This window comes from Pan troglodytes, chromosome 5 (assembly GCF_028858775.2).
Source record: "Pan troglodytes isolate AG18354 chromosome 5, NHGRI_mPanTro3-v2.0_pri, whole genome shotgun sequence".
NCBI lineage: Eukaryota > Metazoa > Chordata > Mammalia > Primates > Hominidae > Pan > Pan troglodytes.
This window is the reverse complement of record NC_072403.2, coordinates 9,211,943-9,228,312: the sequence shown is the minus strand read 5'-3', so window position 1 is coordinate 9,228,312 and position 16,370 is coordinate 9,211,943. Positions and strand designations below refer to the sequence as shown.

Here is a 16,370-nt window from a genome sequence, read left to right as displayed (position 1 = left end):
ATGTCACTCCATTTATTTTTATCTTTTTAATTTTCTCTCGGCAATGTTTTATCTTTTTCAGCATACAAGTCTTGCATTCCTGTGTTATTTATTTCTAAACATTTTATTCATTGCATGTTATCGTGAATGGCATTTTCTTCATTTTTGGGTGTTGCTAGCATGTAGACATATCATTGACTTTTGTATGTTGATCTTTTATCTTGTGACCTTGTAAGGACAGTCTTTTGGTGAGTTAGGAGCTACCTATAGTGCCAACCAAGAGAACCACAGACTAGTCAAGAGCTGGAGTTATCTACCTGCCTCCTACCTGTTGCAGGGACCTCCCTTTCAGCCCACTGAGCCTCAGCAGTTCAAAGGATAAAGGCCTCTTCACTTCAAGGGGGTGCCTAACGAGCAGCCCCATTAGAAAGCTTCCCCAAACCAAAGGACCAGTCTGCCTGCTGCTGTGGAGCGAGGCACACAACTCCACTCCCCCTTCCTTGAGACAAGGCCGTCTCTGCCTGCCTCCTTCAATGAGGCCCCAGAACTGGGGACCAGGCAACCCTCTCTAGCCTGGCCTGTCACCTGAGTGCCACGGTCCCACTGCAGCCTGGTACAGCACTGCTTTCTCAGGGGCCACAGAACACCTTTGTCCCAGTAATGTGTTTTTAGGTCAAAGTGGAGAGGTTTGAGGGATAGGGGTTCTGTAAGTTTTGCGTTATCTACTAATCCCTGGGACTCTTGGCTGCTCCCGTACAAGACAGGGAGTGGAAATCAATGGCTGGCCTTCTGGACTTTGGTTATCCTGAGCTCAGAGCTGCAGTGAGTTCCTGTCAGTGCACAGCTTCATTTGGGGGACCCTTCAGGCACAATCCTCAGAGATGGGACCCTTTCCAATGGTGGTATGTGAGCAATTTCAGGAGACACGTGGGCCATCAACTCACAGTGAGGAAACTACTCTTTTAAAGTATCTTGCAATCTCTCCAGTTATGACAAAGAGAAAATCTCTGTTCGTGCTGGTATGTCCTTAGTACCCTCTTTAACCCTTGGTAATCCCCCAGGCCTTCAGGAAATGGCATAATTTCATTCCCTTTTGTTTTTCCTTGTATACTACTTATGGCAAGTAATATCAGTTTCCCATTTACAGTAGTATTATATAAGGCTGCCTTTCAAAATAAAGTTCTCATGGTCCCCCCAGCCCTGAAAAAACAATAAAAATAGGAAACATTAAAGAAAAAGATAAATTAAGTAAAAGCTTTTGATTTGATGAGGAAAAACAGTCACTGCCGTAGAGTGGCCTTGTACAGACACAGCCAGGGTGCTGGTGACATGGGACGTGTGAGGTCGGGGTATACTGGGCAGTGCCCAGGGCAGCAGGGCCCCTGCAAAGGTGGCTTCCTGGTCCACCCCGAGCTTTCCTGGGATCCGGCCCCGCTAGCCCACAGCAGCTCTCCCTGTGCTTCCCTCCCCCTGCAGGTGTGGCGGGCTGGGGCTGGTGCTGGCCAGCGCGGGCTTCGGCATGCTGACGGCACCCATCATCGAGCTGCACAACCAGAAAGGCTACTTCCTGCACCACATCATCTTTGCCTGCTGCACGCTCATCTGCATCATCTGCATCCTCCTGCTGCCTGAGAGCAGGGACCAGAACCTGCCTGAGAACATTTCCAACGGGGAGCACTACACGCGCCAGCCGCTGCTGCCGCACAAGAAGGGGGAGCAGCCACTGCTGCTCACCAACGCCGAGCTCAAGGACTACTCGGGCCTCCACGATGCCGCAGCCGCGGGTGACACACTGCCCGAGGGTGCCACGGCCAACGGCATGAAGGCCATGTAGCCCGGCCTGCGGAACCCGGGGCTCCAGGGTCTGGGGCAGCTTGGGCACAGGTTTACAGACCAGGGACCGAACACGCAGCCAGGGGTGGGAAAGCTGCCTCAGCCAAGCTGAGCCTCTCAACTGGTGTGGGGGAAATCCTGTCTTTCCAAAAGTCCAAGGAGCGCGGGTTGGAGGAGACAAACTCTTTGGAAATAACCCTTTCAAGACTTTCTTTTCTGCCGTTAAATGTATTTATTTTGGTCACTTTTACGAGAAGCACTTTATTCCCTCTCCCTCTCACTGATCACAAATGGAATCACCTCCCTGGGCAGCGAGACGCAGTTGCTCTGGGAAGATGCCACAGTGACCACGGCCGTGGCCGGTCCCTCTGGGGAGATGGGACACGGCTCCTGGCAGCACCCAGGAGCCCCCCAGGCTGCCTGCCTGCGTGCAGAGGCAGGACAGGACCGTGGAGCGTTTCCAGGACTGCATTTTAGACAGAGTGAAATGTACATGAATTTGGCTTTTGCTAGAGTCTGTGTATGGTTTTTTAAGGTCCTTTTTCCCTTTCTGTTTGTAAGGTAAGAGCTTCTGTTCGTGTGCAGGGAAAGCAGCTCACAGACGCCATTAAAACCAGCTTCATCTTTCCTTCAGGATCATCCTTTTGTACTTGATGCTGGAAGCTCTTGGAGAAAAAGCTTAAACATTTCACCAGAAATCTTAATTGAGCAGCAGTCATGTCGCCACAGCTTTGTGAGTACACAGCTAACAGACGCGTCGAGACCTGAGATGTGCTCGTTTTTATTCCTCCTCTCCCAGACTGGCTCCAGCAGAAAAGTTCCTCGTGCACAGGCAGCTCTTGTGCCGGCACTACTTGAAAACATGGCTACTTTCTAAGCTACAAACCATTAGAAAATAACTCAAAAAGATGGCAGAGGCAAATCCACAGAAGGGGGGCTGCCCTCCACACACACACGCCCATCACCCACACCTTGAGCACACACCATGAAGATCACCAGCTTGGATGGCCGTCACCTCAGACATCACTCCAGGGAGCACCCGCAGGAGCTGGGCCCCCTCACGCCTGCCTTCCTGGGCCAGCTTCCTGCTTGTAGTCACTCGCATAGCACAGAGGTGGGGCTTCGGGCAGGGAGCGGAGATTCCTCATAGGTGAGTCCAAATGACCTCCAGCCTCTCGAAGGCATCAAGACAAATTGAAAGAAAGCAATAACTCACCAAAGCTCAACGCTGCCCCTGCCTCGACCTCCATGGGTCTCTTCGTGTTCGTTTCACCCCAGAAAGTGGAGGTTTCCTCTTGGCATTTTCGGAGGAAACTTGTAGGACACCCAAGGCCACTAAGAGACAGCCTCCTTGGCAAGGGCAGGCACCACTTTGTAGCAACTTGGGCACCAGCTTTTCTGGATAGCCTGGCTTCTTACTGGGATTGTCCAACTCATCCCTTCTCGAGGCATGTCTTTGCCATGGGCTGTGTCCTTCCAGGGAAATTGTGGTCTCGGGCCTGGGTGAGACAATGAAGTGACTTCAACCGACAGTTGCTAGAATTCACAGGGCAGAAAAGGCGTTGACCTTCTCCCCTTCCAGCTTTCCACCCGGCCTGCTGCTTGCTGTCGCCACTCATGTCTCCTCCACATGCGGTCCACACATCAGTAAGGGCCTGGAGATGTGTAAAGACACAGCAAGGGGCAAGCAGACTCTTGGCCACGTGTTTCCAGTGGCTGGACCACGCCGACACCTGGGATCTTGATACCCAGGAAGGGAGGCTGTCCAGCCGGCCTCTCCCTGCCTCCACTTGCTCCACGTCCGGCTCATCCTCACCTTCCCTCTGTTTTAAAGTCACATTTCCATGTTTCAACATTAGTTTGCATTCACCTTTACAAAGGCCTTTCTTTAGATCTGTGCAGCCTTTGCGTGCCAAACTTGTGAAATGCCTTTTACCTTTTTTGGAGTACTTGCTACAAAGCCACCTGTCAACAAACCCCCATTACGTACAGAATAGGACCTAGCCAGTAGCCAGGCCAGTAGGCAGTTGGGGAAGGTGGGAAGGATCCAACGAGGCCCCTGAGCCTGCACCTGGACAGGTGTACGTCTGCACCCATCACCCTCAGCACCAGGCCACCCTGCAGTCCACTTACTGTACTGTGTTGTGGAAGGATATGCTAAGTGATGAAAGTTGCGAGCAGTCTCTTCACTGGTCGTGTAAACTTTTTTTTTTTTTTTGGAAATTGAAGCTGTAGAGTGCTGCCCGAAATCTCTAGGAAGTTGGTGGCAAGGGACAGCACTCACTCTCTTCTGGTCATGATCTCTGATCTCCACCTCAAATGACAATAAAAAACTGGTCCAACGAAGACAGTGCTCAGCACTTCAGCCATCAGGACTAATCCATCAATGACTGGAAAAGAGGCTAGCTTTGAGGAAAAGAGCCTGGGCTCTTGGGAGCAGAGTCCAGCGGGTGTGAGTGAGGCTGACTTGCCGACAGTCGGCAGGTGATGGCTCTCAGCCGGCGAGGTGGTCCCACAGCTCTCCTCCCAGGGCAGCCTCAGGAGGAGGAGGCCGGGTGCCTGTTCGATGGCAGCTTCAGCCTAGGGATACCTGAAGCTGTCGAGCAACACCTTTATGAAATGTTGCCAGAGCAGCAACACTTCCCTGTGGGCACAGCCCCAGGAAATCTGGTACCAAGTGAGCAAGGTGGCAGGACCCACCCAAGCCTGATACGCATCTGGGCCCGCCGGGCTCGGCAGAGGAGGCTGCTACGGCTGCCCACTTCCCAGCATCATCTGTCACGCTTGAACCCCTCTGTGCTGTTCCCTTCCTGGCTAATAGGGAGACCCTTCGCAGGCACCCACTGTTTCAACTTGACCCTCCCACCCCCTGCTACTCTCCTCCACACACCCCTGCATTCCGCTAGCCTACCCTGTCAGCCTTTCAATAAACGTTATGCACAAATGTGAACACCTGAGATGGAGCTGAACATTTCTTCACTTTGTTCTTTTTCTGAAGTCAAACTCTTATCAAATACCCTAATTATTACCACCCAAGAGAAACAGGAAAAAGGTTACATGTTTTTGTTTACTGAGAGTAAGATCACCTGCATCTGGAAGACGGGCTGGTAAATTGGTTTGGCTACAGAACAGAAAGAAAACAAAAACAAACCTCGTAAGGGAAGTATCGCACTCAGACACCACCACTTCCTAGAGCCAAATGAGCAATCCCAAACTGCAAGTGCCATCAGTGGGCCTGTGACGTCACACCGCCCGGCCCGAGGTATCGCATGTGCGGGGGAGGCCCACACTACAGCTGTCCTCTCGTCTAGAAGGCACCACCTCGCTTTCATGTCCCGTGTGTTTTGGAAAAGCAGTATGGTGTGTCATGTCTAGCGGCGAACACTTCCCTCCCTCTGTCCTTGAGGTTGTAATATAAAAACTGTGTTTCTGTACGTGTGGGTGGGAATTCTCTGACGGTGCTCGTTCATAGCACAAGCTTACGCTGAGTTCTGAACTGTCGTTCACAGCTGCGTGTCTGCATGGTGTCGCATCTGTTGTACCTTTGGGGAAAATTTGTATGTAAATGTACGGAAATAAAAACGTTGCCCCATTAACAGATTTCCTCTGGAATGTCTTCCCTACCTCACCTGATGGTATCCACCGAAGGGCATTTCACTACCATTAATGGTGAGTAATAAAATCCTCCGTGTTCATTCAGACCTCACTGCGTCACTACTTTGAACGCCTCTGTAAGCTGTGTCTTCACTCGCCCCGAGGTGGGTGGAGGGAGGCCTCTCACTCTGCTTCGAGTCCTGGTCTTAAAGGTAGTCAGAGGCAGAGGCTGGATTAAACACAAACTGTTTACCAAGTGCCACTCTCAGACCACCTGAGAGACGGGGGGGCCATCAGTAAAATTAAGAGGAATTTTTTTCCCTTGTTCGTGTATGTTCTGCTGATCCGTGGCCTGAAGGTTCCTAGAGACGTCAAGAAATGAGTATCTTACACTGTGATTCTGTGAGGAAAGACTGGTAACCCAAAACTCTCTTCTCTAATGTAGTATTTTTTAACGAAAATGACAATATTTCTTTAATAAAGTATTTATACCGAACTCTTCTCTCCATAGCCCTGATTTTGTGTCACTCGCTATTATATTTCTAGAGAGGTGTCCACTCAGCTTTGCAAGCTGCGATGAGGCTGGCCGGGGCCTCGAGGTTAGCACGGAAAGTCTGCAAAGGAGGGAAGCACCCGGAACTACAGACTCACTCCTCCGACGTGCCTTTCCATCCTGGCCAGGGTCACTACCTTCACTTGCCTGCTGCTGGCTCAGTGCAAGACTTTTGCCTCTGGATGAACAAAAAGGGTTCAGACGGACCCCAAAGATTAGAAAGTTCTTTGCCAGTGGTCCTCAACCTTGCCTGCACGGAGGCACCAGGGGAGCTTTCAATCCTGCCAAAGCCTGGGCCCCAGAACATCTGAACCTCTGGAGAAGGCCCAAGACTGGAACCCACTCCAAGTGGTAGGATTAAAGATTAAAGGCTAAGGAGTACAAACGACCAAAGCAGGTACCTGAGGTACTCTGGATTTGGGATAGAAGAGAGGGGAGAAGGGAAGGCGATGAAATAACAGGAAGAGAAAGAAGGACCTGAAGCCTCTGAATCCATAAAAAGGAAGGAGATCAAACTATAATTGACATCTAAGTGCCACGGCACTTATAGTTTGCAAAGCATTTCTACCTACCTGCTTAATCCTAAAAAGAACCCACCAAGGTGGGGATTACTCCAACTTTATAGATGAGGAGACAAAGCCTAGAGAAGTCAGACTTCACAAGACCACAAATGCAGTAATGGGGCAGTGTAGGGAGGTGCTCAAATGTAGGCCCAAGAGAGAACACAGCAAAAAAGGAGTGCCCAGAGGAGGGGTTTAGGGAGAACACAGCAAGAAGAGACGTGCCCTGGGGTTTCACTGCAAGGAGGAGATAAATGCATCAATTCACAAGGCAGAATTCTGAGGAATGCACACACAAATCTAAAGCATATTTATACATCACTTTAATTCTAATTGAGGATGCACGTCACAGTCATGTCTGATTGAAACTCTTAGATTACAGTCTTCAATCCCAACAAAAATCCCATTTCATCCCTCTATCACTCACAGCCAAATGAGGAAGTATATACTGCCCACTTTGCCTCTCCTTCACCAGGTGGGTCAGCATGAGCCTTTTGGCCCACATACTGCTGAGAAGGAAGCTCAAAAGATTAACCCCTTAAAAACAAAACGGGAACGTGGCCTGATGACAAACTGAAATTCAATCCATTTATTTACACGTACATTGTACATAAGTTTACAAATTCTCACTTCTGCCACTCAGCTAGAACTTTTCGGGGAAAGCCTCCATCTCTTCCTTGATCCTGTTTTCTACAAGTAATGCGAAGTTACTGTCTGTGTTCTGAAGGTTATAGCTGACAAACACCTGTTTGTTGGTCTTCCTGGCTAAAAAGAGAAAACACATTGATACAGCCACTCCTGAAATACTGCAGGCCCCGTGTTCCTCACAGCCACGTGCAGCTGGGAAATGCTCAGAAAGAGGATGGGGTTGTAGGGAGAGAAGAAAGCTCTAATCTCCATGCCTCTCTTCAGACAGGTGCTGCAAATGCAGACGAGTCACTCAGGCCTCTCCCGGTCTCTCCACCAGACCCGGGGTTCTGAAGGGCAGGCCCCACCTCAGCAGCCTCCCTGGAACTTGTTCGAGAGGCAGCTCCTGGGCCCCACCCAGCCCTCCTGACCCAGAAAGCCAGGATTTGGGGCCAGCTGTCTGCTGGAACAGATCCTGCAGGTGCCCCGCACTGCCTAAGAACCTCTGCCCTACACAGAGGGGTTTCTGGTGTTTTGATTTAAAAAAAAAAAAAAATTTTAAACACAAAAAATGGCCAGGAGCCGTGGCTCACGCCCATAATCCCAGCACTTTGGGAGGCCGAGACGGGTGGATCACAAGGTCAGGAGATGGAGACCATCCTGGCTAACACGTTGAAACCCCGTCTCTACTAAAAATACAAAAAATTAGCCGGGCATGGTGGCGGGCGCCTGTAGTCCCAGCTACTCAGGAGGCTGAGGCAGGAGAATGGCGTGAACCTGGGAGGCGGAGCTTGCAGTAAGCCAAGATCGCACCACTGCACTCCAGCCTGGGCGATAGAGCAAAACTCCGTCTCAAAAAAAAATAATAAAGTATTTAAAATAAAATATTAAAGTTCTCCTTCAGCACCACCCCACCCCAACCAGTTCCACTTCCCTCCCTCCTACATTTCCATGCATTTGCATATATGTGTATACACACAAATATATTTGTGTGTGTGTGCACACAGATAGGCATATGGACACACACGTAATTTTCTACTGAATGTAAGTTTTAGTCCTTTTCTACAGAATCAATAGAAAATGGCCGAGGTGCACATTGGGCCAACTGCAAAAATCAAGCAGAGTCATATACCCGGAATCTGAAAGCCAATATCCTGAAAATACGTGGGCAAAAAGGCTAAAGCAGTTGGATGTTGCCTGCCCCACTGCGCGGCCTCCTCCTTTAGCCTCACCCATAGGCAGGGCCAGTGCAGAACTACTCACCCCTGGAGAGGCACTGACCCACCCCCACCTCAACATATGGTAAGCATGTACTTAGCCTCATCACCAAAAGGCAAAAGGGTGGTGCGGTGAGGCTGAGGGCACCAGGCCACCTGCACCATTACTAAAGGCCGATTTAGAACACACGTCATGGGATCTCATCTGGGCAGCAGTTCTGTCCTTTCAGTTGCTGCCATCTGAGCTATGGTCCCACCAAGAACCCTGAGAGACAATGTGGCTCAGGGGCGCAGGTGCAGGCGCAGGCCCAGGCCCCACCGTGGCCTGGAAACCTCTCCCAGCTTTGTTTGGAAATTGAGGAAAGGGAGAGTCCAGGACCCCAAAAGCCTGTTTTTCCGCTGTACAAGGCTGCGTGATTTTTAGGGCTGGAAAAGTCTTGGGTATTAACTCACTGACTGTCCTTACAAGGCAGCCAACGCACCTATGAGAAAGCAAGGCGGCGGCAAGCACAGCCTCTGCCTGAGGACAGCTGCTGAATTGTATGACATGTGTTTACGTCTCGGTAAAGCTGTTTATTTAAAAAAAAAAGAAAAAAAAAGGAATGTGTCTGGACAAAGGCAGCTGTTCGGTTATTCCAAGAGCTGGTGTTTAAAGAACAGCTTACAGTACTTAGCACAGAGCCGCCCACTAGCGTGCTGGGTGCAGTGTGCCCCCGAGGTGGACAGCTGTGCCCAGTTATCTGCTCAGCCCTGCGGGGAGTGAGGAAGCCTCTTAGGCTTCCCCCACCATTAGGGACCAACCTCATCCTTTCCTAGCTGTGTTAGGCAGGCTGGGACCACTCATGTAGAGGGTGATCTAAAGGCAGGCAGTGTGGTAGGAAGCTGGGGCTCACCAAGGCTGCCTAGGAGGAGCCTGTAAGTCACACCCTGCCCTATATCCCAGGGGCAGGAACATCCCCCTTTACCCCAAGGGGGCCCCCCTGGTATTCCAACTGTTCTAACTGCAGAGACAGGATTTCTGAGGAACAACACTGTGTCTGGAGGCACTGAGCCCCTCAGACCCAAGCTGTGCCCTCCAGGGCCATAGGAAGTTGGGTCCCCTTGGCCACACCAACTCCTGCGATGCTTCCGGAGCTACTGAGAACCCCCCAGGCCTTCTCTTTCCCTACCTGCTTTCATCTCTCATATAAGATACTGATTCAGGACACCTCTCCCTTTTCATTATAGTGCATTAATAGGGCATTTTCAACTTTAGGGCCCAGACCCAGGCTCAAGACAACTGGCACAGCACGGGACTTTGCTGGAAAACCCCTTCTTGGTCTGAGCTCTGCAGCACCAGTCCCTTAAGAGATGCTGGAAGCCACAGCACACCTGTGACTTGTCGAGACAGTCGAGATACTGAGAACCCCTCTTTTTTGCATATAGATACTAGGCCTCCATCTCGCAAATATTCTGGAGACTAATTTACCTTATTGATATAAAAGTTATTCACGGCCTGCCAGACAAGCTCACACCACCTTCTCTATGGGAGTGTGTCCGCAACCCCACCCAGCTTTCTGTCTGTATAAATATGAATACCTTCCTGAGCCTTCTCCCACACGCAGTAACCTGTTCCATGTAAGTGTGCTACCCCTTACACAGTCACACACACAGAGTGACACAGACACAAAAGGCGGCTTTACTTTCATGTGGCTCAGAAAAAAGATACAAACACAAAGAGGGAAGGGTGGCAAGTGGGAAATTGGGGCAAAAGCTAAGCAGGAATTCTATCTTCTTTGCAACTTTTCTGTAAATTTTAAATTTACTTCCTAGTTAAAAATTACCAAATTAACTTACAAGTCAGGTCTCTACCTCCAAGGGAGGGAAAAAGAATACTGCGAGTTCCTGAAATGCTGACCTGTGCCCTCCCTGACCTCTGTCCTATCCACATACTGTCATGGGCCTGCTGGTGACACTCCACCCTGCCCTGCCTTCCCCCTGGGCCACGTGCCATGCTATTCGTGTGCATTTGCCTCAGTGTGACCGACACAGAGGTTCCTTGTCAGGTACCAGGTCCTGTGCCTGAGACACAGAGAAGACTCCAGAGCGGAAGCAGCTGGGCCTACTGGAGAACGCCAGGCCTGGGCAGGAGACAGGCATCCTGTGCACACTGGCCACAGGCACTGGGGCTGGGGGTCGCAGAGCACATGGAAGCCTTACCTGGCCCACAGGAAGTGTGTTGGGGTGTGGGAGGAGTGGAGCATTCAGCCTCATGACCTTTGCTTAATCCCCGCTCTACGCCACACTCACAGGCCAGGCCAGTCTTCCCTCCGAGCCCTGAACGGCATCACACTGAGTGAGGACAGTCCTTCCTGCACAGAGGTGACACCTGCTCCATCAGCTGCACTGACCCCTCCTAAGGCCCGGGAGGCTACCTTGAGCCACCACCCACAGGGGCTGTGGGCACTTCTCATGCTCTCCTCCCAGGAGGAGGTGATGCACTTACGGAAGGCAACTAAATCAGCTCATGGACTCAAGGACACACCCAAGGACGAGGTGGGAGTCCTTTGGGAACAGGCCAGCCCTGGGACGGTGGTGATGACAGGCGAGCATGGAATGTGCCCCTTAAATAAGACCCAACGTGCAAAGGTCTGTGCTTCCCAGCAGCAATGAGGTGACGGTTCTTAGCATAAAGATGCTTTACTTCCGAAGGGACTTGCTTCATGGTTCCATTAAAGAGTGGGCCCCACCTGGCTGGCCATGCAGCGCCAGCTGTGGGTACATACCTAGGCGCTGGGCAAGGCCAGTAGAGGTCGTGTCGGAAGTGTCTCCAAGGAGGGAGGTGGACACGGGGATGGAGTCCTGAAATAAAAGCACAGGGCACACTGCAGCTTCTCCATCCCCCGCAGGCCAGCCGGGGATGGAGTCCTGAAAGAAAAGCACAGGGCACACTGCAGCTTCCCCACCCCCCGCAGGCCAGCCACACTCTGGCTTCCGGGCTTCTGATTCTTCACAACGATGGCAGTGGCAGGTTCAGAGAGGACAGGCACAGGTGCCGAGGGAAAGAGGGGTGGCGTCCGTCAACAACCAAGTAGGTGGACCCCATGTTGCATACGAGGTCAGCGGAGTTGGGAAAGACGAAGCTGGAACCACAGTGCTACTAAGTTCTAGGACCAGTTTCACACGAAAGGCTCGTTTTAGTGTCTCAAACTCCAAAGCATGCTGAAGGGCAACACCACAACCAAAAGGGAAGCAAACAAGATCATTAAGGCTACAGCAAGAAGAAAATGACTCACAGTCGGGGCACCTGTGCACTGGTGCCTCGTGCCCCACAGCAGCTGGCTCAGAGGCAGGATGCCTAATCTCATCTCAGCCTGTGAGGGAGCATGCTGCTCCAGCCCCTGTGGGCCCCTCAGGGTCAGCGAGTGCCTTGTGACTTTGATACAAACAAAGGGCACCAGCCACCAGCATCTAAATAGGGAAAATAACTTCTGAACATGCTTGGCCAACCTCATTTCAGACAAGAAGCAGTAAGGTGAAACAAGCAGTACAAATGATGCTCAGATCAACAAATGGGCCCTTCGGCGATGTGGGAGTAACTGCTCCCAACTACTTTGGGAGTAATCTCTCACCATTAACAATGTCTAGCTAGTCCCACAATCCCAGCACTTTGGGAGCCTGTGGAGGGAGGACTGCTTGAGACCAGGAGTTTGAGACCAGCCTGGACAATGAAGTAAGACCCTGTCTCTACATTTTTATTAAAAATAATAATAAAAAAATAAAGTAAAAAGGTCTAGCTTCCAAAGGAAAAAAAAAAAACCACTTATTGGTAATACAGCCAAAATTGCTTTTATCAAAATAGCAGATTTCCAGGAGAAGCAGCCTGGCTACAGAGGTCTGAGACTCTTGGAAAGTGGCAAGGTTTTTAGAGGTACAGAGACTTTGGGGTTTGGTTCCCCTGCCACCCCAACTGTCCTGGTGGGGACAAGTTAACTGAACAAACAGCTACTGTGTGCCAGACAGTATGGCAGGGCACAGACCACAGGCGCTGCTCATCTCCTAAAGGTTCAAAGCCACTTCCACAAAAGACAGTAAAAGGCAGGAGATCAAAAAACACAGGAGAAGAATGAAAGCATTTACTGTATGCTTCTTCACTAAAAACGATACAAAAATATCTTAATGAGCCTGCTGTTTACAGATTCCTCAAGTTCAACATTTAGCTGCATGGTAATAGTATGTACAGTTAAACCTTCTAGAAAAAAGAAAATCTACCTTACCCAGGGTGGCCTTTTTCTACCAAAAGTAAAATGTAAAGCCCCATCGTGTCACCCTTAATAGTTCATTACTTCCGACATCACACTAGGACTGTGGTCTCCCAGCAGATGCCCAGGGAGTTCTGCTGCAGCTGAAGCACCACCTTCCACTCCTAAAAGCCGGGCGGGGGGGGGGGTCCAAGAATCCCTGAGCAGGCACGGGCCCAGGTCCCAGGCCAGCTTCCCTCAAGCTGGTAGGACTCAGTGTCACTAGTCCTGCAGCCTCTCTGGGCACCAAAAATCCCTGCTCAACCCAAGGTCAGCCAGCTCTGGGTTGCATGGTGTCTGTTCTCTACAGTCTCACATGTGGGAGTTTAGGGAAGCTGGAGGGAAGAGACCTCACAGACCGTCTGGTGCCATTCTCCACGTGTGGGCTGGCAAAACTCCTGAGAGGGACCAGATAGTAAACTAGTTAGGGCTTTATGGATTACAAAGTCTCTATTACAACTGCTCAGCCCTGCCACCAAGGTACAAGAGCTCCACAGAGTCTACCTGCATGGACGGTAGATGGAGGGCTGGCCCACGGGTCACAGGTGGACAGTAGATGGAGGGCCGGCCCACGGGTCACGGGTGGACAGTAGATGGAGGGCCGGCCCACGGGTCATGGGTGGACAGTAGATGGAGGGCCGGCCCATGGGTCACAGGAACCTTGGGCTTCCTACCTTAAGCTAATGCCCGCACCTCTTTTCCCCAGCTGGCTCGGCCTTCTGCCCCTGGAGAGAACATCCAGGCACACTGTGGCCAGTGAGAGGGACTGGACTTCTGACAAGTCAGGTAACTCAATCAATCCCCTGTTCCTTTTCCTGCCTGGCTTTGCTGGAGGGGCACTTTCCAGATAAGAAAATACACCTCACTGGGAGCTGTGACCACCATGGGGTCGGGTGACCAAAACCACCCACAGGAGGAGCCTACTTCTTCCAAACTTACCAACCCAAACCAGCACTGCACAAAGGGGCACAAGGCAGCGACACCAGATCTGACCAGTGCCCAAAGCCCTGCCCACTACGCCTTGGGATAAGGAGAGAATGCGAGGTGGCACAGAGCACACAGCCCCACCCATCACCCCTGGTCCCCCAGGCCTCTTCCGCTGCCGCCTGCTCACAGGTCCACTGCCAGGACCCTCCAGAAAAGAAAAAAAGAAAAAAGGAAACAACAAGGAAAAGAAAAGCAAGAAAGGAATCCAGATGCCATCTCCTTCCCAAGGCCTTCCCAGGTGCCGCTGTGCACAGCTAAGACGCTCACCCATGACTTCCTGCCCCCAGCACCCTCAGTCATCACTGCCTCACTGGCTTCAGAAGGGTCTCGCTGAGGGGGCCTCACTCATTCATTCCACAGGGACTGAGAGAGCGGTGCACCAGGAGCTAGAGAAACAGACGCTCACCCTGGGCAAGCAGACAAACCTCACCGTGAAACACTCAACGGCTGAGAGAGGGAGCTAATGCGGCTGGGAGGCCAGCACTGCCCAGCTCGAGGACAGGCAGGAGCTCTAAGAGGTAACAGAGCCCGAAGATCACTGGAGTCTTCGAGTGCTCTGAGTTCACCTCGTGAAAGGTTTTGAGCAGAGAAATGAAAATATCCAACTTCAGTCTTAAAACTATCATTCTGTTGCCCTGGTTACAAGGCAGTGTTGTGGCCTGAATTGTGTCTCCCCAAAAAATATGTTTAAGTCCTAACCTCTGGGTACCTATGAATGTGACCTTGTTTGTAAACAGGGTCTCTGCAGATGTAAATAAGATGTAATTTAGACCAGGCGCGGCGGCTAACGCCTATAATCCCGGCACTTTAGGATAAAGATTAGCATAAAGATTCTTTACTTCCAAAGGGACTTGCTTCCCTTTGGGAGGCCGAGGCGGGCGGATCACGAAGTCAGAATTTCGAGATCAGCCTGGCCAACATAATGAAACCTCAGCTCTACTGAAACTACAAAAATTAGCCCGGCGTGATGGCTCACACCTGTAATCCCAGCTACTCAGGAGGGTGAGGCAGAACTGCTTGAACCTGGGAGGCGGAGGTTGCAGTAAGCCGAGATCACGCCATTGCACTCCAGCCTGGGCGACAAAGCAAGACTTTGCTTCAAAAAAAAAAAAAATTTATATATATATATATATATATATATATATATATATATATATATATAAATAATTTAAGACAAGGTTATACTGGAGTAGGGTGGGCCCTTAATCCAACATTACTGATGTCCTTATGAGAAAAGAGTCGGGCTCACTGAGGAAGGAGGATCATCACTTGAGGCCAGGAGTTCAAGAACAGCCTGGGCAAAATAGTGAGACCCCCATCTCTACCAAAAAAAAAACAATTAGCCAGGTATGGTGGCACATGTCTGTAGTCCTAGCTACTCGGGAGGCTGAGGAAGGAGGATCACTTAAGCCCAGGAGTTTGAGGTGACAGTGAGCTATAATAATGACACTGTACCCCAGCCTGGGTGACAGTAAGAGACCTTGTCTACAGATCTTTGAGAATAAACTCTGTTGTTTTAAGCCACGCGGTCTGTGGCACTTTCTTACAGCAGCCTCAGGAAACCAGGGGAAACCAGGCGGCGACGCGCAAAGCCGGAAAGGCGGGAGAGGAGGGGAAATGATAATGTCCCAGGCTTGGCCCAGCGCGGCAGGGTGAAGGTGAGGGCGGCTTGGGTTTTGTCTGCTTTGACTGGCGGCAGTGCCTAGGGACTCAGCACGTGGAGTGTGAAGAAAGAGGAATCAAAGACAACTGCGAGGCTCTGAACGCACAGCCAGGAAGATGGAGCTGCCATCACAGCGCCAGTCAGGCGGAGGAGGGAGCAGGTTGGGAGAAGAGAGCCTGATGTGTGCCTAGTGCGAAATGCCTGAGACATCCAGTGGAGACGCAGGAGTCCCCAAAAAATTATCAGTGTGCTCAAAATCCAGATGGCAGGAGAGCTACGAGGTAGACGCGTCCCCCAGCGCGCGTGTGGCGAGGACAGACCCAAGACATTCTGACCTACAAAGACCAGTGCGGGACGCAGCTGCGGGGCGGCGGGACAAGGAGAGGGGCTCGGGGCCCGCGCGCAGCTCCCGAGGTGGTGCAGGCCCTGGCGCCCGCGGGCTTCCTAAGACATCCCACGGGTGGGCTTCGGGGGAGTAGGGCGCCCTGTAGACCCAAGAGAAGCCTGGGGGGCTGCAGCTCGCGCAGGCCCGGCGCCCCCACGCCCCCGCCCCGCCGCCCGCCCCCTCGGCCGCCAGGCACTCACGTAGCGGCTGCACATGGCCACGGCGAGGTTGCGCAGGTGCGGCGTGGCCCCCACCCACAGGAACAGCGAGTCCGTCAGCCGCATGACGTGGAAGTGGACCAGCTGCTCCCACAGCCTCGCGCTGAAGTTGTGCAGGGAGACGTCCCCGCCGGCGGCGACAACCAGCCCCTCCATGCCGCCCCACGGCTCCCGGCCCACAGCGCCAGACCCGGGTCCTCGCCGCTGCCAGCCCCGCCAGACCCGATGGAGCGAGCACCGAGAGACCGAGCGCGCTTTCGCTTTCGGCCCCGAAAAGGCGGGGGTGAGGGGCGTGGTCGGGGAGGGGCGATCCCGGGCTTGGGTTGGGGGCGTGGTCGAGGCGGGGCGGCTGCCGGCCCTGGGTGGAGTAGGCGTCCCTGGTTGTCTTGCTGGCCTCTCCCGCACACCAGTACCTCTCTGGACGGGCTGGGGAAACCCACTTTAGTAGCAGAGTGCGACAGTGACCTCTAGGAG

General features: G+C 52.0%; 2 protein-coding genes across 8 annotated transcripts in view; one reads left to right on the top strand and one right to left on the bottom strand.

Annotated features, from left to right (window-relative positions):
- SLC22A23 (solute carrier family 22 member 23) overlaps window positions 1-5,902 on the top strand; it is a 186,961-nt gene extending 181,059 nt beyond the window's left edge. For all 6 annotated transcript variants that reach the window (XM_016954836.4, XM_016954835.3, XM_016954834.3 and 3 more), the window contains one exon: window positions 1,456-5,902. In XM_016954836.4, the coding sequence (XP_016810325.1) occupies window positions 1,456-1,813 (358 nt within the window). In that variant the 3' untranslated portion in view covers window positions 1,814-5,902. The remainder of the gene's footprint in view (window positions 1-1,455) is intronic.
- Window positions 5,903-6,820: 918 nt separating this feature from the next.
- On the bottom strand, window positions 6,821-16,167 carry PSMG4 (proteasome assembly chaperone 4). Of its 2 annotated transcripts, XM_518211.8 has the most exons (4): window positions 15,879-16,167; window positions 11,129-11,204; window positions 10,563-10,679; window positions 6,821-7,284 (listed from the first exon to the last, which is right to left on the bottom strand). In XM_518211.8, the coding sequence occupies exons 1-4, from the start codon at window positions 16,050-16,052 to the stop codon at window positions 7,163-7,165; spliced, it is 489 nt and encodes a 162-aa protein (XP_518211.3). In that variant the 5' UTR covers window positions 16,053-16,167; the 3' UTR covers window positions 6,821-7,162. The 2 variants fall into 2 exon arrangements, with proteins under 2 accessions (XP_518211.3, XP_003311069.1); XM_003311021.6 differs by lacking the exon at window positions 10,563-10,679 and having other exon boundaries at window positions 7,094-7,284; window positions 15,879-16,143.
- Between the last annotated feature and the right edge of the window lie 203 nt (window positions 16,168-16,370).